At 41.3% G+C, this 24,594-nt stretch overlaps 1 protein-coding gene across 1 annotated transcript; it reads left to right on the top strand.

The window, feature by feature from the left end:
- The first annotated feature begins 2,658 nt into the window (after positions 1-2,658).
- On the top strand, positions 2,659-14,234 carry LOC136293823 (pancreatic triacylglycerol lipase-like). Its single transcript, XM_066190858.1, has 13 exons — positions 2,659-2,671; positions 3,064-3,112; positions 3,872-4,026; positions 4,486-4,611; positions 6,591-6,725; positions 7,748-7,856; positions 9,008-9,127; positions 9,379-9,498; positions 10,931-11,049; positions 11,183-11,312; positions 12,282-12,393; positions 12,722-12,889; positions 14,108-14,234. The coding sequence occupies exons 2-13, from the start codon at positions 3,064-3,066 to the stop codon at positions 14,169-14,171; spliced, it is 1,407 nt and encodes a 468-aa protein (XP_066046955.1). The 5' UTR covers positions 2,659-2,671; the 3' UTR covers positions 14,172-14,234.
- Positions 14,235-24,594: the final 10,360 nt, after the last annotated feature.

Below are 24,594 nucleotides of genomic sequence, written 5' to 3'. Positions count from 1 at the left end.
AAGTTGCTCTGTTTGGGTTTTTTTCAGTTCTTTGCAAATACACGTGTCAGTGTTTGAGCCACGTTTATTGTGCTTGTAACTATGGAGCAACCAGAAACCACACATGCTAAAATCCATTTAAAACACTGCACAGTCTCACTCTACCCATTCCTCAAGGCAAGGACTGAGGCCCACCACACTGACAGATGGAAAATCTGGGATATTATCAAACACTCTCAAGGCAACACGTGTCCTCAGAACACCCCTGCAGGTCTGAAACTCCTCCTTTCTGCAGCCTGTGCTGCTGTTCTGAGTTCTCCAGCCCCACACAAGAGCATTGCCCTCAGAAGACACTCTGGGATGAGACAGCAGCAGCACAAGGCCAGGTTATTCCTGCAGCAGGTGAGCCCTTTGTACCTGCAGCCCTCTGTATCTGCACCTGCTTGGAAAACGCAGATAAGGCAAACCTCAAGTGCTCCCCACTTTGGAAGGAGCTAAACACTGAATCCCAGCTCCTGGACACTGTTTAATTTCAAACACAAACATTTGCAGTGGCCACTGACAACCCTGAAGAGAAACTCTGAGTAACCAGGCTTTGCAAAACCTGGGACTGACCATTTCACATTAAAAGTGACCATTACTGCTCTGCAGAGCATGGTATGAGTGAGCCTCCTGCAGCTGTAAGAGACCAAGGCAGTGGATATTTTTCCAAGTATAAAACCCAAGCTCTGAGCTAATGAATAGGAAGAAAGAGTTAATAATTTATTTACTCCCATTTCCCCATGTTTGATAAATTACGTACAAGTATTTGGGCAGATTAACTTCTAAGAAATAGGAGTAGAAATACCATGAGAACACATTTATGAGTATTGACTTCTGAATGAATTTTTTTTTTTTTTAGGAAAACCCCCAACCCAGTTGTAACCTTGACTAAACACAAGTGTGTAAAAAATTAAAAGCAAAACTAAACACAAGTCTGAGCTTCAGCCAGAGACACCTGCAGTTCTGAGTCCTGCAAGTCTCCTGGGGAATTGACACATGGCAAGGAAAACGTGAACAATGCTGGGAAGCTCCACAGAGTCCCAAGAGAGAGCCACAGCATCCTGCAGCACCATAAATCCAGTCCTCTCCTCTGCTGCTTCCTACTCCAGACTACACCTTCTTCAGGGTTGGAGAAACATAGCTGTGCCTTAATTTTATTTTTTTTTTTAATTCAAAATCCATCCTTCTTCCAAAGTCCCCAGCTGTGAGGCCACAAGGACCAGAGCATCTCCTCCAGGCACACTGCATTGTACTGAGGGACCTTCATCCCAGCCCTGCCCACCCTTCCCACAGGAGAAGCAAGCAGCTGAAATCCAGCTGACCATGGCCTAAGGAATTGTCCATTTATTCTGTCTTACCTGTATTATTACAGTACTGAATAAGAGCAGCAGACTAACAGATAAAATCCTAACTCAAATCTTTTCCACCAGCTCTTAAATTAAATGGGAAAACTGTTCCCCCTTTGTTTTGAACAAGTGTTAAATCTTGTCAGTGCACTGGGGCATGAACTGATTCCACTGATACAAACCTATTTACAAACCAAAATCCCACCTCAAGTAAGACAGCAGCACTAAATCAGTATCAAAGGTGGTGTCTTAACAAAAAGTAAAATTTAGCTGTTTAAAGAAATAAACTCCATTAGCACCGCTGATAGCAGTGGAACACCTGGTATCCATTTGGTCATTCCCAGAGGTGGAGATCAGGGAACATCAACTCTGCAAACATATAGCCATGAAGTATAGCCAAGCTGAAAAAGCTCTCTAAGGGGAGTCAGCTCAGGTCCCATTTCTTCTTGAGTTCACTTAGAGCCTCCTTCTAGAGACAAACAGTCCAAGGGGTTGCCAGACCTGGTCTTGTGCATTTGCACAGGCTGCTTTTCATCTTTTAGTTGATGTTTCTACTAGAGCAATCTACGGAGCATTGTAGTGTTCCAGCCATATCTCAGTGGGGATTTTTGTATATTATTTGTATATATTTCCAGTGTGTTTGCTCTCAGTTCATCGCTCAGAACTTTTTTCTAAGCCTGGCTTACATGGATAGTAGAGAAAAGATCCCAGGGGTTAAACAACTGTCCTTTTACATCTACTTATTTCAGCAAGGAAATTAAAGGGATGCCAGGAGAAGGTCAAACTCTTTCACTATGAAAAGAATATAGGAAGCCCACTAAGAGTTTTCCAAGATGGATAAGCCTTCATCAAAAGACCCAGAAAACACAGGAGCATTTCACATGTGAAGTCACTTGATACAGGGCAAGGAATGGGACTTAAAAATGATGTGGTTCCCTACTAACTCTCCCTGTAGAATTCCTGCACCCCAACAACACCACACCAAACATAAAAGCCTTCCCAGCCAAGACAAGACACAAAGATCCATATAATTCTCTTTCATGGGCCACTGATGAGTTGCTGCCTGGGAATTACCAGCCGCTGGAGCTCCAATCATATTGTGGAGATCCAGCTCAAGAAATCTATGTCCATGGATTTTGGAGCTATCAGAGAAACCAACAATTAAGGTTATGTTCCAGTTTATCTATAAGCTATAATCTGAAGCAAATACTCTTATCTTTCTAGAAACAGTTCCAAGGATAAAGCAGACTATAAAAATACATGCAAAGTTTACACATTAATGCCAGGAGCTTCAAGACTGCATCGTAAGTAGTTCAGGTCTGGGGGTTTTTCCTTGTACCTTGTCACATTTGTGGCTTCTCACAGCACAGGAGCGTGAAGGGGAATGGCAACTCATGTTCTGTTAGTCCTAATGCTAATTCCTAAGTAGCTCCTATACATATGATTAGAAAGAAAAAAAAATCACCCTGGCTTTAAGCTATGCTTTTGCATGTTTATGGCCCCCCAATCTCTCGTGGAGCATGCAGAACACAAAGCTGACTCACACCTGTCTGGCACACACAGCAGTCAGGGAGACATCCTGCAGAAACAACAGGCACTCTGTTCACCTCGAGAAAATTCAGCACCAGGGGGCTGAGTGTGCTTGCTAAACGAGTGGGCTAGCAAGTCCTAGCTGCTTCTTTTTCTGCTGTTCCAGATGCTTGGAATTTGGATTCTTGCCCTGTTTCTGCTCAGCGCAGCAGAAGGTAAGCATATGGCATTAGTGTTTGTATTGCCTTTCTATGCTGCTGTAAAAATACACCTATTTTCTAGGTATTATTCTACACCCTGGTGCCTTAAAACTTACTGATTGAGGTTAATGTTGTTCACTTTTCCATACAGGAATTGTGAGATGAGAGGATGCATGTTTTCTTCTCCACTCTGCGAATTCTGTAGGAGTGAGCAAGAAAAGCTGATGTTTTCTATCTCAGAAAAAAAGCTACTGCTCTAGTGAACATAGAAAATTATTTCTTGTACTCTTATTAGTGATGGAAAAGGGAAAAAAGCCATGGCCAGGGGGTGGAGGCAGTCTAATGAGGGTATAGCTTTGTATTCAGCAGAAGACACTGGCTTGTGCAGTATAAGACTTCTCATGTAAGCTGTTCAGCACAGTCTCAATTTATTGCTGATTATCTGCAATATTTTGGCTTGGCATTAGGAGAAACTCACCAGCTGTCTCTGCCTTGGGCAAAGCAACAGCTGGGGGTGGATTCCCAAGGTATTGCACAGGATATCACAGAGGAACTTCTCCGAAGATTTCATTGATGAGCAATAGGGTGGCTTCTCTCCTTGGGATAAACTGCAGCCTCTCAAGATCTGGGAAAGGGCAACTGCTGCTCCTGGCTTTCTGTAAACTCTGAGATTTTCAAGGGAAAATAAGACCCCCAGAGAAGCCATGTTATGAGTTCTGTCTGCTCCATTTCTCTGTTCGTTCACACATTATTGTTTTGGTCTTCATGCCACAGGGGACGAAGTTTGCTATGAAAGGCTCGGGTGCTTCACAGATGATAGGCCATGGTCTGGGACCGCAGAGAGGCCAATCCGCAAATTACCCTGGAAACCAGAGAGCATAGACACCCACTTCCTCCTGTACACTAGAGAAAACACTGATGACTTTCAAGTAAGAACTGCTGTGGTTTAAACCTTAGTGAATCACTCAAGAAATTGTTAATAAACACAGACTCCAGCCGTGTCCCTGAAAAGTGTTAAAAATGGCCAGATCTCCACTATTATTCAAAAGACCACCTCTTCCAGCTCCTTGGCAGGATCCCCATTGAGAACTAATGGGAAACTGGGCATTTTGGGGTAATTATTTTCCACAGATAAAATCAAAGCACGCTGAAGTCTTGCCTGCTCTAAGATGGGTGTCAAGGCTTGCTTCAAATGGAGAGGTACTCATAAAACTTCCTGGGCACTCTTGCAGATGAGTTCAACATTGCAAAACTTTCAAACGCCTGTAGAGATAAGCACAGTTCAAGTCTTTGCGATTCGGAAAACTTATTTACAGAAAGCAGATTTAAAGGTTTATTAAGATCTTATTTATGCTAATTTTATTCTTTTAAAATCTGTATTAATATAGGAGGTGTCTGCTGTTGATAAGTCAACAATCGAGGCCTCAAATTTTAATGCAAGCAGGAAGACCAAATTTATTGTGCATGGATTTGTAGACAAGGGAGAAGAAGACTGGCTGTCAGACATATGCCAGGTAGGTACCACAGGGACACCCTTAGTTTGCATTTACAAACACATTCATATAAATTGTCTCTTTTCTCTATTTCTAACTAATTTTTCTCATGGTATTTGTAGTGATAAGAAAGCGAAAAATAGTTCACCTTCTCAGATTGTTACCAAATTGAACATGTAGCTTTGCACCTTGAGGACATGCATGAGGTAAAATGCATTCAGCTTTTCTCTTTAGAGACATGAGAGAGATAGAAATTAGACTTTTCCTTGGTAAAAAGAGCACGAAGCCTGGAGTAAGATACTGGCTAGGATCAGGGTGATTCCAGAAATAACTACAGCCTCCAGATTAGTCCTGCATCCTAATTCTCCAGCCAAGAGAAGGTTTCTAGATGTGGAAGGTCTATCAGGAAGGTTTGGGCTGCCAATTGGGTGCTGGAGGCTGAGCACTTGGGCTGGCCATTACCAAAAGTAATAAAGATGTAGAAATGTACATCCAAAGGGGACCTCAAGGGGAGCATTTCAAACAAAGCTTTCAGTCTAGGACTCGGCTATGAGCACTGACTGTAGTAAAGCACTCTGCTTTATTGATTTTTGTGCTCATTCCACAAATTATTTCTTAACCCTGTCGGTATGCAAAGTGCAATTCCAGCTTGTGGTTTTCTCAAGTCCTCCAAACACGCTTCTAATTGCAGCTGGAGCTAATGAAAGCCCCTAGTCATGCAGCACAGAGCAAAATACCAGTTGATGTCACTTTGAGGAGAAGGTTTTTCAACCATTAACACGACTACAATTTTTAAAATAATGTATTCCTATTTTATGTATGAGAACGCTATGAGGAACAATGTGAAACTAAAATCAAGGTATTTCACATTTATTGCATCCCCTTTGCCTGCTTCTTTTTGATGCCAGATCAAAAGAAAAGAAAAATGATGGGTGATTGTTGGATTTTGCAGTTAATAATTTGTTTGAAGTATCAGAAGTAGATTGATATTTTTATAATTTTTTAAAGGCAATTTATAATTGCCTTGCATTTTACACTCTTGAAATAGAGGTTTGTTTCCTGGAACTTCACAATCAATGAGATAGCTCACAATTTTTTTCAGCTTGTCCTTAAATCCATTTGATCAATTCTCCAGGATGTAGAGGCATGAGATAAATCCTTAAATTCTTCATCTGTTACAGTAGCCTGTGTTTTTTCACAATACTCTAGTTTATATTTAGAAACAAATTGGTCTCAGTGAATCTTTTCAATAAAGAGTGGAGCAAAAGGGATTGCGAATGCATCAATCCTCCTATGTGTATCTGTTACTTGCTTTCCTTCCCATTGAGCAATAATCCTCTCTGCATATTGATTTTTACCACTTGTAATATGGTCACAGACACTTTTATTGCCTTTTTTGTCCTTTGTCAGTTGTTTCCATATACTTAAGCTGCTAAAACAAAATACTTTTAGGCAAACAATCCAGCTCAGTGGAAAACAGTAAAGCTTCTGATTCTCTGGCAAAGTGTCTGCCTGCATGTGCAAACAAAGCCATAAATCCAAAATGAACACCAAGAGTTTATACACCATCTTATGAAACACATTCTCTTTCTTACAAATCTGGATCAGAAAACTGCTCTTGACTTTTACTATCAAAAATATTCTAATTGAATTTGAGTTAAAATAGTACTTTTAAATCACTGAAGTGAATAGGTGCATAAGCTCTTATTTAGTGTTACATACCAAGTTTGAAAATAAAATTTGAAAGTTTCATTATTGATATTGTTTTCCTTTCTGTAAAAAACCCTGCCCTGGGTATTTGAAATGATTACTGCATTACATGTCACCCTCTCTGAGCATTGTGTGATCACACAAACCCCTCTGAGCACACATCCATGCTACAGCTTTGGTTTTCAAAACATTCTCGTACAATTTCACACAACGTTTAGTGGCTGAGCCACCAACATAAGCTGATCCCGTACTGTATTTACCACGGCTTTTGCTTTTGTTTTGCAAAACAGAGGATGCTTACTGTGGAGGATGTGAACTGCTTCTGTGTGAGCTGGAGGAAAGGTGCATTGTGTCAGTACACCCAGGCATCGAACAACATCCGTGTCGTGGGCGCGGAAATCGCTTATTTCGTAAATGTTCTCATGGTAAGAGCCTGCTGTTTCTAAACCTATAGCTAGAATACTGATTTTCAAAGAAGAACAGCTCTGGAACTTTCACAAATGTGGATGTAACCAGCAGAAAATTTTGTTCTCTATTCCACGATCAGTTGTGCTGAGAACAAACTTTTTTTTTTTAAAGGAGAGTACTGTGTGATAGCAGCAGGGCCTGCCAGCTTCAGGAGAGGAAATACATGTCTAGAAATAACTTCTACAAGAAATTCTCATACTACGGCCAAAGAGTCACTCTGTAGATATTAACAAACGCAGTGTAAAACTTTTAAGCATGCAGAAATAATGGATATGGCAAACTTCTTTTTCTTGGAGACAGAACCAAAGAGCTCACAACAACACCAGAAAATCAGCTGGCAGCACTGGCTGGGGACAAGCAGCACCCACCAGCTGGCCCAGGGAAAGCTGTGGTGGACAGTTCCCAAACCCGCAGGAGGTGCCCCCTTTTGCAGCCAGCTTCACATGGGAAGTGAAGCTTGGTCTGAAGCCTTCTCTTAATCTAATTGCTTTCAACACAAATTTCCCATAAAAGAACTATAAATAACTACAACCAGAGAGTGTGTTGGGTCTGGCAGTGCTCTGACCTGCCTCTCACTCTCCACATCTGCAGTGCAGCTATTGAAATTTCCTGCCCAAAAATGCTGGAGGCATCTCTCCTCTCATGCCCTTCCCCCACTGTGCATGGTGCTGCCAGGTGTGACCAAGAGTTCCTGCCTGGCCGACTCCTGCAAGCCAGACAAGCATTCTGTGAACATTAAGGGCCCTCTGGAAAGATACAGAACCTCTCAGGACTCTTGACAGAGCTGTCTGCAGTTTTAACAACCTCCAAACCTCCAAGCAGCTGAACAAGGAGGTTTGGAAAACCTGTGTGTTGGACAGAAGTAACTGGCAAAAGAGACACTGAGTTCCTGAGTCAGCGGGCAAATTAAAAGTCGTTTTCCAGCGCCTTTTAAGTCTTCCATTTGCACAGCAGAGTCTATTTGTTGCTGTTTTGTCAGGATGACTATGGATACTCTCCATCTGACGTTCATATCATCGGGCACAGCCTGGGAGCACACGCTGCGGGCGAGGCCGGCCGGCGGCGCCCAGGCATCGGCAGGATCACGGGTCAGTGACTGCAGCCACAGCCACGCCACAGGCACCAAACAAAACCCTGCTGCTCCTTCCCTCCTCACCTTCCCTCATGACTGCATCTGTGGGCTGCAGTGTAGTCAGGGCTAGTTGGAATGTCACGGAACTCAGCCCTTTCACCCTGTACCCCAAGGAGCAGGGCTGTGGTAAATGGGGGGAAAGAGGGTGATAATTATTTTGCTTGCACACATGTTACACAGCAAAGGTTTTTTGGTGGGGGTTTTTTTTGTTTTTTGGGGGTTTTTTTAACATGTTCAGCACTTCCAGAGTTTAAAGCTGTGGGTTTGATCTCCTTATTCATCAGGTAGGCAATGCCAAGGGCATTGTGCATTAAGCAGAGTGGCCTTTCATGCATAAAAGACAATTTTGGACATTATTAACAAAACCCTTTCCAATTGTTATTTTTCCTCGGGGATTTCAGGCTTGGTGAAACCTGGACTAATAGTCTACAAAATTCAGTTTAAAAGCAAACCCAAAACATGCTGCCTAGGGACAAGAAGAGATGCAAGTATAAGGCAGCGAAAACTGTGCAATTTGCAAGACTTTACAAGCACCTGAAATTGCTGCAGCAATTTGGGAAGCAAATTGATTCAATTTTCGGCTAAGTTCAAAGCTCATTGCTTCAAAACTAGATGTTTTTTCCCAAAGTCTGACTGGAGTGTGACGTAGGCTGACAGGTTTCAACACCTCCAAGCAGGTGGGATGCTATCAGAACAAATTCCTCTGAGTATTCTCAAGCAAGGGACTCTAGAAACCACACAAATGGATCAGTTACTTGGGGTGCAGACACAGTAACCTCAGTTTGAGCAATGCTATTAAAGAGAAGTCTAATTAAAAAAAAAAAAAAAAAAAAAAAGCTAATTCCAAGTGTTGGCATTTAATATTGCCCTAAGTATCTAAAGCAGTGAAATTTAATAGGCTTCCCAGTGGTGACTTCCAGGCAGAAAAGCCACTTGGTAAGAGAGAGCACACATCCTCATTTTATTAATGCCTATATTACTTAGCTATAAGGAACCATAGGCAACTATATTTGTGATATTCATTATATACAACCAATCAATGATACGCAAGAAGATTCTACACCTGCATCTCTTTACTGATACGTAACACAACTCTTTTTCTCTCAGGACTGGACCCTGCACAGCCTTATTTTCAAGGCACTCCAATTGAAGTGAGACTGGACAAATCTGATGCAGACTTTGTTGACGTTATCCACACAGACTCAGCTCCCACAATCCCCAACTTAGGTGAGTATGCAGCTCTCCTGTACTGATTATTTATTACTTACTGAACTGAATTATTTATGCCCTGTGGCACTTAAGTGTTCTGATAATTCACCAAGGTTTTGTGCTGTGGCAGAACAGAACAAATTTACCACTTCAGTCACTAACAGCTCCTTGTCCTAAAACACTGTGCGCAGGCAAACTTGAAGCCAGCAGCTACAGGTATGAGACAACATTAGCTTAAAACATGCTTACCCGCGTTTCAAATGCTCCAGGTTTTGGGATGAGCACAGCTATAGGACACCTTGACTTTTATCCAAATGGAGGAGTGCAGATGCCCGGGTGTGACAAGAACCCTGTCTCACAGATCGTAGACATCGATGGCATCTGGGAAGGTAAGTGAGTTGTTTGCATTACAGATTCAGGGGAAGGCCACCCCTCAAAGTGTAGCCACTTATCTTTCCCTAATTCATGTGTTTTACATTAGCTTTTGGTGTATGCACCAGCAATGGCAGCTGCAGACTGCGGTGAAACTGTTAAAATGCTCAAAACACACCACTCTTCCAGAGTTTATTAAAAAATAAACAAGACAAAGGGTTTGCCCCTGGAAAATGTGTTTCCTCTAAAGGATCTAATATCAGAAACAAAAGTAGCTGGAGCTGTGCCAAAAATTTTGAAGGATCTTTAACAGCACATTGCATTTTGTGTCTAATTGCCCAGCAACAGCCCTGAATTGGGCAAAGATGTTCACAGCTACTCCTGGGAGAGTGTCTCCAGCTGAAATCTTCGGAGACAGAGCAATTAATTCGATTTCTTGTTAAATACAGATTACAGATTACAATCTGAGTTGCACTGAAGTGATGTCATTGTGTCTATTTTTAGGCAGCTAAAAAAAGATTGGCACGTAGTTGCTCAAACACACTGTTCTTTGTTGTTTCACGTGGTTATAATAAAATCCCTAAGTATCAGAGGATTCCTGTGTATCTTTCTAAATTTAAATTGCACATAAATTTAAAAAATAAAGTAAAAAGCCCGAAGATTTCTGCTGTGGAGATTTTTCTGTACATTATCTGAGCTCTTTCTTACACTACTGCAAACACCTTAAACTCTGGGAATCCATTAACTGGTTTGTGATAGCTAGCTTTTTACTCCAGATTTTATTCAATGCAGCTGGAGGTATTACTTTTTCATTCTCCCCTTTTTTTTTTTTTTTTTTTTTTAATAGAGAAAACTTGTTATCAATAATGGGGAATTAAGGCACAAAGAAATAACTGCGTAGTACATGGTCTTCTTTTAAACCTAAAGTCAGGAAAATACAGGCAACACAAAGGAAAATAATATATTCATTATTTTAATTTTAAGAGTCTCCCTTTCTTAAGCACCCCCCAAATAATAATAATTTTGTTTTGAAGCCCTCAGCTGGAGCAAATCAGCCCTGCCCTGGGAAGTTCACTGTTAAATACTTTTCATTTGGTTTTCTTTTGTTATGGTAATGAAAATGTTGCCTACAAAAGACCTGCTTCAGGCAGCTCTCGTTTCTATTGTTAAACTCGGTCAGATTGCTTGAATAAGTGTTTCTTGAGGGGCAGGGGCTGGGCTGAGCTGCACTGTCGGTCTCCATAAAGCATTTCAAGTTTGCATTTTATACCTGTTGAGCCAGTGACGTTCCTTAGGGCGTGAGTGCATCAGTAAGGTTCCGACCTGATGTTTGATGCTCCAAGAACCGCGACGAGGCTTTTGAGGAGGAATGGTGCACGTCAATGACACGGGTTTCTTTCCTTGAGTGGTAAGAGAAAAGGAGAATAACTTGGGGGCATCTTCTCGTAGGGACTCGGGACTTCGTGGCTTGCAATCACTTGCGGAGTTACAAGTATTACTCGGACAGTATCATCTACCCTGACGGATTTTTAGGCTATCCTTGTGCTTCATATGATCTTTTTCAAGAAGTAAGTATTTCTCAGAGCTTCGGGATGGACTCCCATTGAAAACATCGTTAAAAATAAATCCTTTGACTAATTTTATTTTCTTTTCCTTAGTTGGCTGGATAATGTTATTAATAGATATATTTGTTTTCACTAGGGAAACTGTTTCCCGTGCCCAGCAGGGGGATGCCCGAATATGGGTCACTATGCAGACAGATTCAAGGACAAATTTGAAAGTGATTTAGTGAAACTTTACCTGAATACTGCAGAGGCCAAGGATTTTCCTCGTGAGTTTTGAATGCCTCTATTGCTACATACTCTTTGTAAAAAAATTATTTTCCTGTTTGACACTTAACTTTTGCAGATGAACAGGTCTCATCACAGTGCAAAGCGTCTTCTGTTCTTCATGCTTTTTCCTCTTTTGCTCCACCGCTAACGTCAGTTTGAGGCTCTACAGTACAAGAAAGTTGCTGACAAGCTCTGGAGTCTAGTGGAGGTTACTGAGATGTTTGGTGGGTTGCAAGGTTCAAGGAGAAAGGAGAAGAGACAATGCACAGAAGCTGCAGGAAGGCAATGTCTTATTAAAGAGTATGAAAATTGCAGTCACGATGGCAGCAGTTAAATGCAGGAAGAGGGGCCCAGGGAAGCTGGGAAATCTCCATCATTGGAGATGCCAAAAACTCCATTGGACAAAGGCCAAGAACAAGCTGATCACAGCTGTTTTCAGAATTGGATGGACAAGATAACCTCTTTTACAAGCTCAGTTATCCTAAATGCCAGCTCTCACAACACACTGCTTAGTTTGCCCCTGTAAGCACAAATCAGAATCTTCTTGAGCTCCTTTTACTAATTGCACACTAAAAGGAAGTTCCCACCCACAAAAATGATTTTCCTGGAGCTTCAGAATTTTTTCATGCTGCTTAGATTCTGTGTCTGTACTTATCCCTAACACCCCTTTATTTCCAGCTTCACTCTTTATGAAAACCTTCAAAATGCTGAGATCTGTATCATATTTATGATGATATGGACTAGTTTTCTTGTTTTTCTCTCCCAGAAAGTTACGCAAATGTCTTCCATTTCTCATGTTAATCTCACTAGGACATAATGACAGATTTGACTCACTGGTGTTTTGTATCTTCTGGTCTCAACTATACTGTACATACAGGAAAACAACAACAAAAAAACCCTAGAATTTGATATTTTGGGGACTGTTTCTCCCTGGGTACAGTCTAAATCACTGTATTTCTTCTGTGTAGTTTGGAGGTACAAGATAACTGTGACCCTCTCTGGAAAGAGCAAAGTAAATGGATATGTAAATGTTGCCCTGTATGGCAGTGATGGGAACACAAAGCAGTACCAGATCACCAAGTAAGTTAAAAATTCAATAGAACAGAAACTTCATCTATAACCCTTTATTTGTATTTGTAATTAATAATTCCGTTTAAACTGATCTTATGAAGAGAGAAACAAAAAGACAGCATATCAGGCCCACCTGCCTTTGCTGCCTCTGAAAAACAGTGATTTGGGATGAATTACATCAGAAATCTGTCAATAATGTTGCTACCGTATAATAGGATAAACATTGTCCCTCTGCTAAATTTCTACCCTCTTGCCACCACAGCAGAGCCTTTGACAAGACTGGTAATTAACAGCAAATGTTTCCGTGCCTCACATCCATAAAATGCTGTTTTCACAGGGGTACCCTCAAGCCAGACAACACTTACACCGCCTATATTGATGCAGACGCTAATGTAGGAGACATTACCAAGGTCAAATTTCTTTGGAACAACAACTGGATAAACCCAACTCTTCCTAAACTGGGAGCTGCAACTATCACAGTAGAAGTTGGAGAAAATAGAAAAGAGTGAGTATATCCATTGTGAAAATCTTGAAAGTTACTGGAGAAGATAGGTGACAAAATTATAAGTGGAGTGGAAGCCTTTTCACAAGAAAAGCTATTTAAGGCATTAAAATGAAAAGGTTCTCCAGGAAACCTTTTATTTCCTTCCTTTCAAGACACTGTTCATCCATTCCCCACTACTTCAACCCTTTGCCTTAAATAACCTCAAAGTACAACTGAAAATCTCTCCAAGCTGTAGAAGAGCAAACTTTCTGTATAACCCTTTGGGTGAAAAAAATTAATGCCGGCTTGGATTGTCAGCGTCATTCTTGCCAAGCCCCCACTGTTCACAAAAACAAATTATTTGTGGGTCTGATTCACTGTCAGCTGGAACCAGCCAAGTGTTGCATTGGTATTGATGGCCCCCAAGGTCATGATTGACTAAAGAGGATGGTGATAATAAACCCACCCTTCCAAGAAAGAACACAAACACTTGGAGCCTGCACTGGAAGGCTCTATATAAAGCTGAGGGAAAGAGGCTGAAATTGATTCCTCTAGACTTTGTGAAGTATGGCTTGGATGTTCAGATTATAAAAACATGATTTACTTATCCAGTTTTACTAATTTTCCTGGACTTATAAACATGAATTCCTTGGTTTTCTTGATCAGTTATTTTTATCCACATTGTGAGTTGGTATCTAGAACAGAAGGTGCAGTTTAAATTTTAGATCTATTTTCAAATGCACAGTTTAAATTCTATCACTTAAAAGACAACATGGGAGGTGGAAACAGTTTCAAACAAAGTGAAATTATTACAGCCAAGCAGCACTTGGACTCACCTTAAAGCAGAGGTCCTAAGTCTGGTTGTAGTTTCCAGTCACCAAAGCACATTGCCGAACACACAAAGTGTATTTCTGTGGATAGGACTCACCCGTCTTCTGACTTGTGGCCTTTGCACAAGTAGCGTGCAAATATATATATATAGAGAGAGAGATTATAGCGTTAAATCTGGAGAAGAACCCCGAAACTGAAACATTAAAGCAAGGTGGGCAATGAAGCAGAATGAATACAGCCTACCAATGCTTTCCCCAGCAGTAATATTTCAAATTTAGAAGCTCAGGGTTTATTCCGTTCAGTTGTCTCAAATGACAAATCAGGTTGTGTTAACATCAAAATGAATCCACTCGTATCATTTCAACAACTGCTGACAGCTCAAGGTGCTTTCATTTACTTTATCCTCAGGTACCGTTTCTGTGGTTCTGAGACCGTGAGGGAGGATGTTCTGCAGACTCTGACTGCTTGCTAAGCACAGCCTGTTCCAATCCCCAAATCTTTGCTACCAATAAAACACTGGGATCTGCATCTGCAATACTGGTGGTGTGTGTTGTTTGGGGTGGGGTTTTGCTGGTTTGGGAGGCAGAGGTTAATTCTGTGGGTACGTCTCTGTAGACAGAATTTTTAGAGCAGCTTCAGGAATGAATGTGCCAAAACCTGTTGAAGAATTCCCCTGCTTTCAGCCTGTTTCAAAATAAATTTCAAGCAATAGGAAAGGGGGCAGGTAACAAAAACAAATTAATTTCTGTCCCCATGTAATCCTGCCTGGTGTCCCTCAGCATTCCGCTGGGCAAGGGGGCTGTGTCTCCTCTGCTGCCAGAGGAAGCTCATTCTCACTGATAAAACCTCACAGAACCTCTGGGATCTACTGCTACACACATCTACTGCTCCTGGGGACCTTCTCTCTTTCTCCTGAGGTTCCCCAGACTTGGGCACTCTGCTCCTTCTGTCTCTCTGGGTGACCTTTCCTCTCCCAGAACACCCTGTCCTGAAGGACATCAACCCCCCAGCAAGGTTTTAGATTCTGTGTGGTGGTGGAGGTGGAAACCATTTTATTTTGTGTTGGAAAACTACTTTTCTAGTATAGAAAAAAAAAAAAAAAGAAAAGAAAAAAAAAAGAAGCAGAGGAGTTGTTGTTGCTTTTTATTTTTTTTTTTAATTCAATGCATTCTGCCAGCTCTCACAGGGTGATGGGAAGGAGATAGGGGATGCAAATAATAGACAAAGAAACATCAGCACTGAAGATTAGTAACCTATAGGCATGCTCTGGGCTGAAGTAAGTTTTTATATAAAAGCCAAAGTGTTCCTTGCTTTAACACAACTGAAGAGAATATCCTCCAGCAGTTTCAATTTTAGTCAGAGACATGCAGGCTTGCTTTTATGTTTAAAACCCTTCTAAATTGCACGTCTGCTTCTTGCCCAGATTAAAAGGTACTATTTGACTGAGATTAGATGTACGGAAGTAGTTCTGTATTGTAGCAGTAGGTTGCCCTGAGAGGTGGTAGGTGCCCCATCCCTGGAAATGTTCGACATCAGGCTGATTGAATTTGCTGAATTCCTGGAGTATTCCCCCTGTTACATTCCTCCTCTCCCTGTGCAGCTCCTCAGACAGCAGCAAGTGCAGCAAGCGCACAGCAGAGTTCTCTTTGTGTGTTTTCCTCCCAGCCCATGCTGTCCAGAAGGACACTTAAAAGCTGCCACTTATTTTGTCTCCAGTTTTTCCCAAATGTGGTCAGTGGTACAGTGGTGTAATAATAAAGTCAAGCCTAATAAATGCAAGGATTTTGAGTTCTTCGTCCTGCATCAGGCTCTGCTAAGCCCAGCTCTAGTTAGCTCCTGCAAAGCCTTCCTTGGCTTTCCTCTGCTGCATGGCCACAGTTGGGCAGGAGGAAGAGGATGCGGCCACAGGAACAGAGGCTTTCACACTTCATCCGGTCCTGGGAGGAACACACAAACCCTCTCCAGGAAGAGAAATAGTTGTGGGTTTATGAACAGCCAGAGACAGGGGAGCTGCAGTCTGATGCTGGCTTTTCAGGTACCCCCCATCCCCTTGGCATCCCCTGCTTCCTTCTGCCTTCTCTGTTTGTCTCTCCCAGGATTTGGTGTCCTGATCTCAGTGCCTCCTGCTGAGGAAACCTCAACAGGGTTATTAACTTCCTAACACTACAGAAGAGTTTCTCCTTTGTCTTTTGTTCCATTACCTTGGAATAAGCAGATTCTTGCCTACACAATTGTTTTGACAGTTATGATATTCTCAGCATTATCCTTTGCCATAGCCACTTCAGCAGCCCATGTAATTTTAACAAACACCCAACAGAATCAAGACGTTAAAGTTGACAATAGCATAATAAAAAAATCTCCTTTTAATAATGAACTGGAGCTGCCGTCATCCTGTTTTAGCAGAGAAAAATCTCTCTCCCCCCCCCCCGAACACTTTACAAAGCTATTACATAAAATGCAATGTTAAATGAACAACAAATTACTTTCCCTTTAGCTAGCTTTTAATGCTAATGGCGCTATTTATTCCTGACCTTTTGAAATATTAGATTTTTTTAAATGGCAACATAAAAAGAATTCTTGTTTGGAAACGCGAACGACTTTGAACCACATGTTATTACTTGTAAGTATAGCATGCACAAGCATCGTTCATTTCAGTGTCCCATTTAGGGCTAATTGGTATATATTTCAGTTGACATATATTGTTCTCCTGCAAACGTGTCAAATTCCTTAACGATGGCGGTGACAAAAGCAGAATGCTTGAGATATATAAATTACGCTCTTTACCATATAATCATTCTTATCTATTGGGAATGGTATTTGTGACAAACCACGTTCAAAAATACACGGCAAATTGATTATTTTTTTTTCTTTTTTTTTTTTTTTCCTAACTTTAATATCGTGCCATTCACGGCAAGTCTCTGATTGCATCCTTAAATGTAGAAATGTTTTGATTTTTATCTGCATCGTTTTTCAGCTTTTGAAAAGCTCACTTTATTTATTAAAGGAAGAGTAGCACAGCAAGGATCTTAAAATGTATCTTTTGTTATCAGCATAAGGAAAAAAAATGGGCTGTAATTGTGGATATGGAGTGAGTAATTTGGTGAAAAACGCTTTGTGCTATAGTTTAGGTTTTATAATTCCTGCCAGAAATTACTATTATTTTGTTGGTGGGCAGCAATGCAGGAAGAATTTTAAATATTTTAAATATGGGAGCAACTTGGGCCACGTATTCCTGTTACATTTTAGATTACCGTGTGCGATGCATTTCCCCCCCTTTATTACAAATCATCTTAGAATTAGAGAAAAAAAAGATTTAAAAAATCAAAGATTTCATGTGACTCTAATTATTAGTGCGATATGGCAGTGCTCATTGTTGTCTTTAGACAATGCTGTCCACAGTCATTACTTTGCTCCATAAATCAGTGGCATAATGAGGTTCTATCTTTCAAGAAATATTTGAGCGTATCTTAATTTGGCATTGATGAGTTCTCCTTCCCGAATCTCCGGAGGGTTTTTTTTAATCTAGTTTGTCATGTTACAGCTTTCATCACCTAGCCCCAGCTGACAGTGTTGGGGCTGCCTATTTATTTCCATACCTTCCTGGGATGTGTCCTCAGAGGTTGCGAATAGGAATTTTATGATGTTTTGCCCTGAAGGCTGTTTTTTTCTTGATTGGAGTGTAATTCCCAAACTGTTTTGCCCCACCCTCGTCCCTCAAAAGTATATACTATGTGTGGTTGTATTAAAGTGTGGAAAAACAGGGCTAAATTTGTTATCATCTTGTTGCTGATATACTCTGGGAGCAGTTTCTTTGACAAAAGAGATATTCACTGGAAAAAAACACCAATTTTTGCCAAAGAAATTATATAATAAGTTCAGAAACCACTTTTTTTTTTTTTTTTCTAAAATTTGAAGACAAGAAAAAGGTTAGATGTATCCCCACTCTTAACTGGTCAAAAAAGGTCAGTAAAGGGCCGAGGAAGAAAGGAGGGGGTTGATGTGATGCTCCACAGCTCTAAATTATAAAAAAATACTAATTGTGCCCTATGTGACACTTATTTTTAAACCGTGCTTGCAAAAAACCAGAAACAAGAAGCACTCTTTAAATTAGTCTAAATGTCGTGTTCAATTACACAGTAACAACTGGGTGGCTACTGCACTTGCTATCACTTTGATGACCTATATTTTGTGAGACCCAAAGACAAAAGTTGCATTCAAGTCCCTCTGTGCTCTGGCCCATGAAATTATTGTTGTGTGTTTATCCTACGAAAAATATTACCTTTAATCGCATTAAGTAGATAATGGCTTCACATCTAACCAATTAAGGAGGTGAAGGGGAAGAAAAAGGGATCTAAACTTCCACAGTGTGCATTTGTTCAGATAATCATTCACATTATTGTAATTTAGCATATAATTTATATAACCTATGTCTCAGTTCCACGTGAAAAATAACAGCAATGAACATTACTGGTGGCTTGGGGTGTGCAGTTTCAGAGGACAGATTCTCTGGGAGTCCTGGTTATCCTCTTTGGAAAGTGAGTGCAGTCCTAAGTGCATTTCTCACTCAGAAGAGGTTCTTCATGGAGGAGGAATATATACAGGCAGCACCTTAGTTATACGGGATGCAGAACACAGGACAAGCTTGTCCTGCCTGAGGTGATGGAAGAGCAGGAGCCACCCCTTCCTTATCCTGACACTTCTCTGTCTTCTGGCTACAGCCCAAGTCACACTACAGAAACTGCTACAGGAGCTCCCCAAAAACAAATTAAACAAACTCCCAGTTTAGACTAACCTTTTCTGTACTGTCTTTAATTCTTTACCCAAACAACAGCCTTCCCTCTTTCGATGAGGGGAAAAAAAATCACCAGGAGGGAAGTGTGCAAGGGCTCTCCACCACCCCCAGCTCTCACCAAGGTGCTCTCAGTCCCTCGGGGGATTCTGTGGCCTGACCTCACCCCTCTTTCCAACCTTTCTCATGTCCCCCTTGCTTGCAGTTTGGAAATCAGTGCATCTGACCATTTCATAGCCCTGCAGAGGCACGGCAAATTCAGCAGGGAGTGGAAGAGGATGTGTTTGCCCCTCTGCACCCTCCCTCTGCCATCCCCCACCTCCACATCCCCACCTCCCACAGAAGGCAGGGAAGGCTTGGCAAAGGAGGCTTCTCCCCTGCACTGAGGACAGACTGTAGATCGTCTAGCCTTTGCTTTAATTCCAAAAGGAGCCAAAATATCTTTGCTGGGTCATGAAAATCAGCCTTTCATTCCCTCCCACAGAGTTAGGAAACCTCTCCCTGTGGCTGTGACAGAAGGGACATTGCTCGTGTGCCATCCCTGGCCGGGTCTGAAGGGATGGCAACACAGCAGCAGAAAGCAGCATGTTTTTATTGCATAGAGCCCTTGTAGGGTAATAAAAACTTCTTTTTAACCAGGAAGAAATGTTAAAAGTGGAGAGCAGAGTGACTGCACCAAAGAATAATTCTCCTTTTGACCCACAGAGAAAGAGGTGCCTAATGAAAGTATATGATCACGGACAGTGTGAAGATAACTGTCTGATCAGATAATGGAATTGTTTTCAGTGATAAGAATGAATCCATTACTAATGCAAATAACTATAATAATTATAATTTGCAATACAGTAAAAATCACCTAGTCTACCTCCTCCTCTGACAGGAGACTGTATAATAAATTATAGGCTGAGAAAAAAAAAATCAAAGGGATAAAGGTTAAAAGATTAAAAAAAATTCTGAAACTTAAATGCTTAACAGGGAAGTCAAGCCCTGAAAGCAGAAATTGGTGCTATTAAATAAAGCAATTGTGAAGAATGAGATATTATGGAATTGATTAACAAACCAGAAACCAAGCATTTCCTCGTATCACTACCTCTTGTCACAGATTTCAATAATTCTGAAAGAACAAAAAATTAAGAGTTGGCGTATAACAAGGAAATTAATTATTTAAATGTAGGTGAATATGCTAATAGTACTCTGGGAAGATGAATATAACTTCACACACAAAAAGCCCCTAGAAGGTTCAGTAAATTTGAGGAGTTTCTTCAGTTGCTTTTGCTTTGCTTTAGTATCCAAAACTGGTCCAGCTGTTCAGATGTTCCCCACCAGGACTGCTCATCTACAGGGTAGATCTTGTAGGGTTTTCCAAGTTTCTCATACCAATTCCATAATCTTCTTTGTTCCTGTGAGATATTTTGGGCATGGAGACTGTAAAGAATTCTTCATTTCAGCTTTGGAGGAGTGGAATAGAGCAGATGAGACAAATCCTGTGTGCAGAGTTTGCAGAACAGTGAGCTGTTCTCTTGTTTACAGCACCTCTGTTTTCTCCACTGGTTAAGCAGAGAGGAAATAGTGATGCACCAGGTTTACCACTCATGTTGGCATCAAACCATTCATAGTTTTAGATGATAGAGCATTGGGAATCTCCCAAGAGATCATGTCATTCTTCCACAGCCATCAATTTGAGTAAAATAGCTATTAAAAGTCTAAAGCACTGTCTTCCAAAACTCTGCATTTAGATCTTCATTTTCCAAAGGTCAGGATGTCCCATAACAGCCACAGAGAAAAGCCAGAGATTTTAATAACAGGGGTGTTGACATTTAGTCAAAAGTAGGGGCGAGTTCCAGATTAATTTAATCTTTAACTCAGAGTGGAACACAATTTTCTGTGACTGGAGTTAAATTTAAGTTCCTGCATTTTAAATTAAGAGTAAAAACCTCAGTGTACCCTGCCAACACTTCCCCCTCAAGTCATTCATGAAGTCAGAGATTTCTCACCCTCTTTGAAGTTTGTCACTGCAGCGCTTTTCATGGAGCTGTAAAGCTCAACACACTTCAGGCCGGCAAAGCACAAGTAGTTTATCAGAACTTCTACAGTATAGGAGTTCAAGGAAAATGCTTTAATGATGCAAATTCCAAAAGCAAAGTGAGTGGAAAAGTCACAGTCTGCTTCACAACCATGACTTGTGGTTACCTCAAAGTGCCATTTATCCAGAACACACCCAGCCAATATAACATTAACTCCTGTAACAAGCTCTTAAGGTTTAAACGCATACCTTTGAGCTGAAACACAAGAAGGCCTTTAATCAATGTTTGCAAAAGACAAAACCACAACGTGCCTCAAATCCCCACGTCCCATTTCATTGTTTGCTGGTGCTTCACCAAGGCTGTTTTGGAGAGGGATGCTCCCAGCACGAGTCCCTCACGTGTGTTCACACAGAACAACTTCAGCATCAGTTTCCAAATCTCCTCCCAGCAGTAAGATGCTTATCTGCCAGAAAGCAGCATCCACTGCCTAATCCTCAAAGCTCTCAACAGAGCCATAAAAAAAGATCACAGGTCTATAAAATGTGATTGGAAGACCTGGGATTTTATTAAATAGTTAGATTCAGGGCATGCATGGAACTGATCTTCGGATATGTCAAAAGCTGTCAGGGCAGGAATGAGATGAATTGTTCCCGTGGTCTCTAGGGGTAGAACAACCACAGAGAGTCAAAGCTGACATTATGTAAGACTTCAGACAGATGAGGACAGTGAAACAAACAAACTGCCTGAGCAGGTGACACCATTTCAGCATCAGAAGTTTTAAAACCAGATTAAATAAAAGCTGGGAGTAGTTTAGGCAGAACTAATATTGTTTTGCAGCAGAAGATAATATATGATTGGTGCTTGAGGTCCTTTCCAGCTACATAAAACTCCTGTGATGCTCTGACAGAGCAGCAGTTCCAGTCAGCCAAAAAATCTGGATGGATCTGAATAGAGAAGAGGAAAAACCTGAATTACTATGCTACTTGACTCTGAAGGGGAGAAATTAAAATCCCTTTGGTGTGAGATAGGGTCAGAGTAGTTTGTACATCTCCTCAGTCCTGTAACATCCTTGATAAGTGTGTGGCACTTTCTGATCTCCAATCTCATCTGTTTCACCCATAAGACAAAACAAAAGAACTACACCATTAATTTTAAAGTGTTTTGGAACATCCTCAGTGACATTACCTGGTTCTTCAGCTGCCTTACACAGTTACCAGGCTGAAACGTTGACCTTGTTTCCTGAGTGGACCAATCTATTCTCCTGCCCACTGTGTAGGGAATTTTTCATGGACAAGGCTGTGTGTTCACAACACCCTGCAGACAATCCTGCTATCCAGACCTCTGCCAACACACAGAACACAGGGAGAAAATCATCTGAAGAAGGATGCTGGAACGTTGTTTGTAGAAAAAAACACATTTAGATACAACTCCTGCACACATCATGCAGAACCAGCACCTTCTCTGCTGGATGCTGCTCTACTTACAGCGAATTTCCTTCAACTCCACTCGTTTTGAGGAGTCAATACTCATCCAGGCAAAGTGTTGGTGGGGGCACAGAAGCTGAGAAAACAGATGCATCGCGATTGTCGCTCGATGAAAAACAAACCCTCTGAGCAATCCATTCCCTGCGGTGCTGCAGCCCGTGGGTGTTACCAAGGGCACGCCTGCAGGGTGCTGGGGTGTGAGAGGCACCAGGGCAGCTCCGAGGCTGCTCTTAGGACTACAAAGGAAGAGGATGTGTTCGGTCTGCTGTCTGCTCTTATCAGCTGATGGCAGACGGAAGTTACTACTAGAGGTGCAGAGATTACTCCTCAAAGGGAAGGAAATACTCCTTGTTGCCCTTAGGAAAGGGAGAGACACCTTTCTAACTCAGATTGCTGCAGTTTAACAAACCCTGGCAGTCACAGCTCTGTCTCATCATTCTCTGCTTCGAAACCATCCCCGACCTTGTGACAGCTGCAGCACTCCCCTGCCTCTGTTCCAGCACATCCAGGTCCTGGTTACACTTCTCTCCAGCTAAGTCCTTTGCTTCTTTACACTTCGTCTGGCATTGTTCTCCTCTGATGTCTTGGCTCTGCTGCAGCACACAATATTCCCAGAGTAAGCTTAGATTTATTTTTCATTGTTCCATGTCTGTGTCAGCTCACCTGTGGACACTGACAGAAGGATCATAGTGGCTGCAATATATCTCTGTCAAGTTTTTTGGGTTTTTTTTGTTTGTTTGTTTTTTGGGGGGGGTTTTTTTTTTTTTTTTTTTTTTTTTTTTTGCCATCACATGGTAATAAACACCATGGCCTCATTCAGTAGGTTCTGCTCTGGGCACAAAGCCAGAGCTCCTGGGATATGGCATCTAGTAAACTTTTCCCTACTATTACAATGAAAAATGAGAAAAGAGGTACTACTTTAAAATCATAGCCAATACCTAATCAATTGTACGTTAACCAAAGAGTACAGAATTTCTCGGTTTGCAGAAAAATGTTTGCAGTTAACTAAGTATCACACAATACATGGTGTAAGAATGGCACAAGACAGTTTTTGTTGTAAGAAACTGATCTTTGCATCTGTGAACCGCACAGGCTGTGATGGAAACTTCTTCCTTTTTTTGAATACTCACGTTTAAGTCTCTAACTTGAAGGAAAAAAGCACAATACCTTATAGTGATTCTGCATTGATTCCACCACAAAAATGTTTTTGATTGTTAGAACACAGCAAGGCATGAATGAGAACTAATAAAACAGAATTTATCCCTAAAAAAAAGTAAGTACAAGACTGGCAAAAACCAGGCCTGGATTCCAGTCACACAAAGCATTGCACTTCTCACCAATTTATCCAGGCTGCCTCTCTTCAAAATCAAGCAGTTCTTGCACTGAGTAAATGAGCTCTGAATCCACTGTCCCTCAGACAGAGTTGGACACTGCTGTCAGGGAGGCCCTTTTACAAGCTGTTTCATTCCACAGCTATTCACGTAAATACAAACTGCAAATTTCAGCAAGGACTGACGTGATTTTTCAGAACCAAGAACTTACACAAAATCCCTTCGATCAAGATGGGGCTGTAGCTTTAAACATAAACACCCTCCTAGGAGAAAGCCTTAAGATTTAGTAAAGTCCAGTGCAAGGACCAAATTCTGAATGCACACACATGAAACCCCCCTGGAATCTTCAGCAGCGTGGTAGAACACCGAAAGCAAAATTTGGTTCTTAATGTGTCTCTGAAGACTGTAATTATATTTCCCATTGTACTAGTAACATTAATTGAATGTTTAGCTGAAATCAAGTTCATTACAAGTTAAATACAGTACCTAGCCTATTAGGATGGTGTTTATAATTATAGTCATAAAGCACTTGTAAAACACCTTCATTGCAGCAAATAGGTGGAAGTTGGGTGTAGTGGCTGCGAAAGCATCTCAGTTCAATCTCTGCATCTTTGCAGCATCGTGGACCAAGGTCACCTGTGCCACTGAATCACCTCCAGAGCTTGTGCCAACACGGCTGAATTTCAGAGGGACACGGCCTACAGCTGACAGCAGAAAAATGTAATACTGCACAAACTGCTATGCAAGGGTTTTCTCAGTGCAGCTGGACACTACTGAACATCCCGAGGTCTATAAAGAGGCACATTCTCATGCTAACATACCTGGTTATTGGCCAGCTTCTTGGCCTGACAACGCATTTTAACCATAAAACAGTTTTTAGTAATACAAGACCTAAGAGATTACAGTTCTCTTTGATATATCCGATTTTGTGTTTGATTTCCTGGCTCTCTGAGAGCATCATTACAGAAAATACCTGATCTGCTTTTGGTACTGCCCAAATTCTTTCTGCCTGAACCCCACCAAACACCTTACTCAGAGAGCTACGCCGATTCTGCTGGAAGCTGAGTCATGAGCGGCAGTAAAGTTCCACCTTGGGCACACAAGTGAACTAAAGCTGTCCAGATGGTTGGTGTCACTTCTGCTCTGTTGCACACATGAAAGAGCACCCACATTCACGCATAACCACTTGGACTGCCTCACTTTCATAATAAATTAGGTTTCTTTTTATAGCCATTTTCATAAGAATAGTAGCACCCAAAAAGAGGAA

The sequence above is a fragment of the Chamaea fasciata genome, unplaced genomic scaffold (genome assembly GCF_029207755.1).
Source record: "Chamaea fasciata isolate MVZ Bird 193981 ecotype frontalis unplaced genomic scaffold, bChaFas1.0.hap1 SCAF_9, whole genome shotgun sequence".
In the NCBI taxonomy this organism is placed as follows: domain Eukaryota; kingdom Metazoa; phylum Chordata; class Aves; order Passeriformes; family Sylviidae; genus Chamaea; species Chamaea fasciata.
Note: the sequence above shows the minus strand (reverse complement) of the source record. Positions and strands in the feature narration are given on the sequence as shown.

Coding starts and splice junctions, on each gene's coding strand:
- LOC136293823 (XM_066190858.1), top strand. CDS start 3,064: ATGCTTGGAATTTGGATTCTTGCCCTGTTTCTGCTCAGCGCAGCAGAA. Junction 3,113..3,871: donor TCTGCTCAGCGCAGCAGAAG/GTAAGCATATGG, acceptor TTCATGCCACAG/GGGACGAAGTTTGCTATGAA. Junction 9,499..10,930: donor CATCGATGGCATCTGGGAAG/GTAAGTGAGTTG, acceptor ATCTTCTCGTAG/GGACTCGGGACTTCGTGGCT.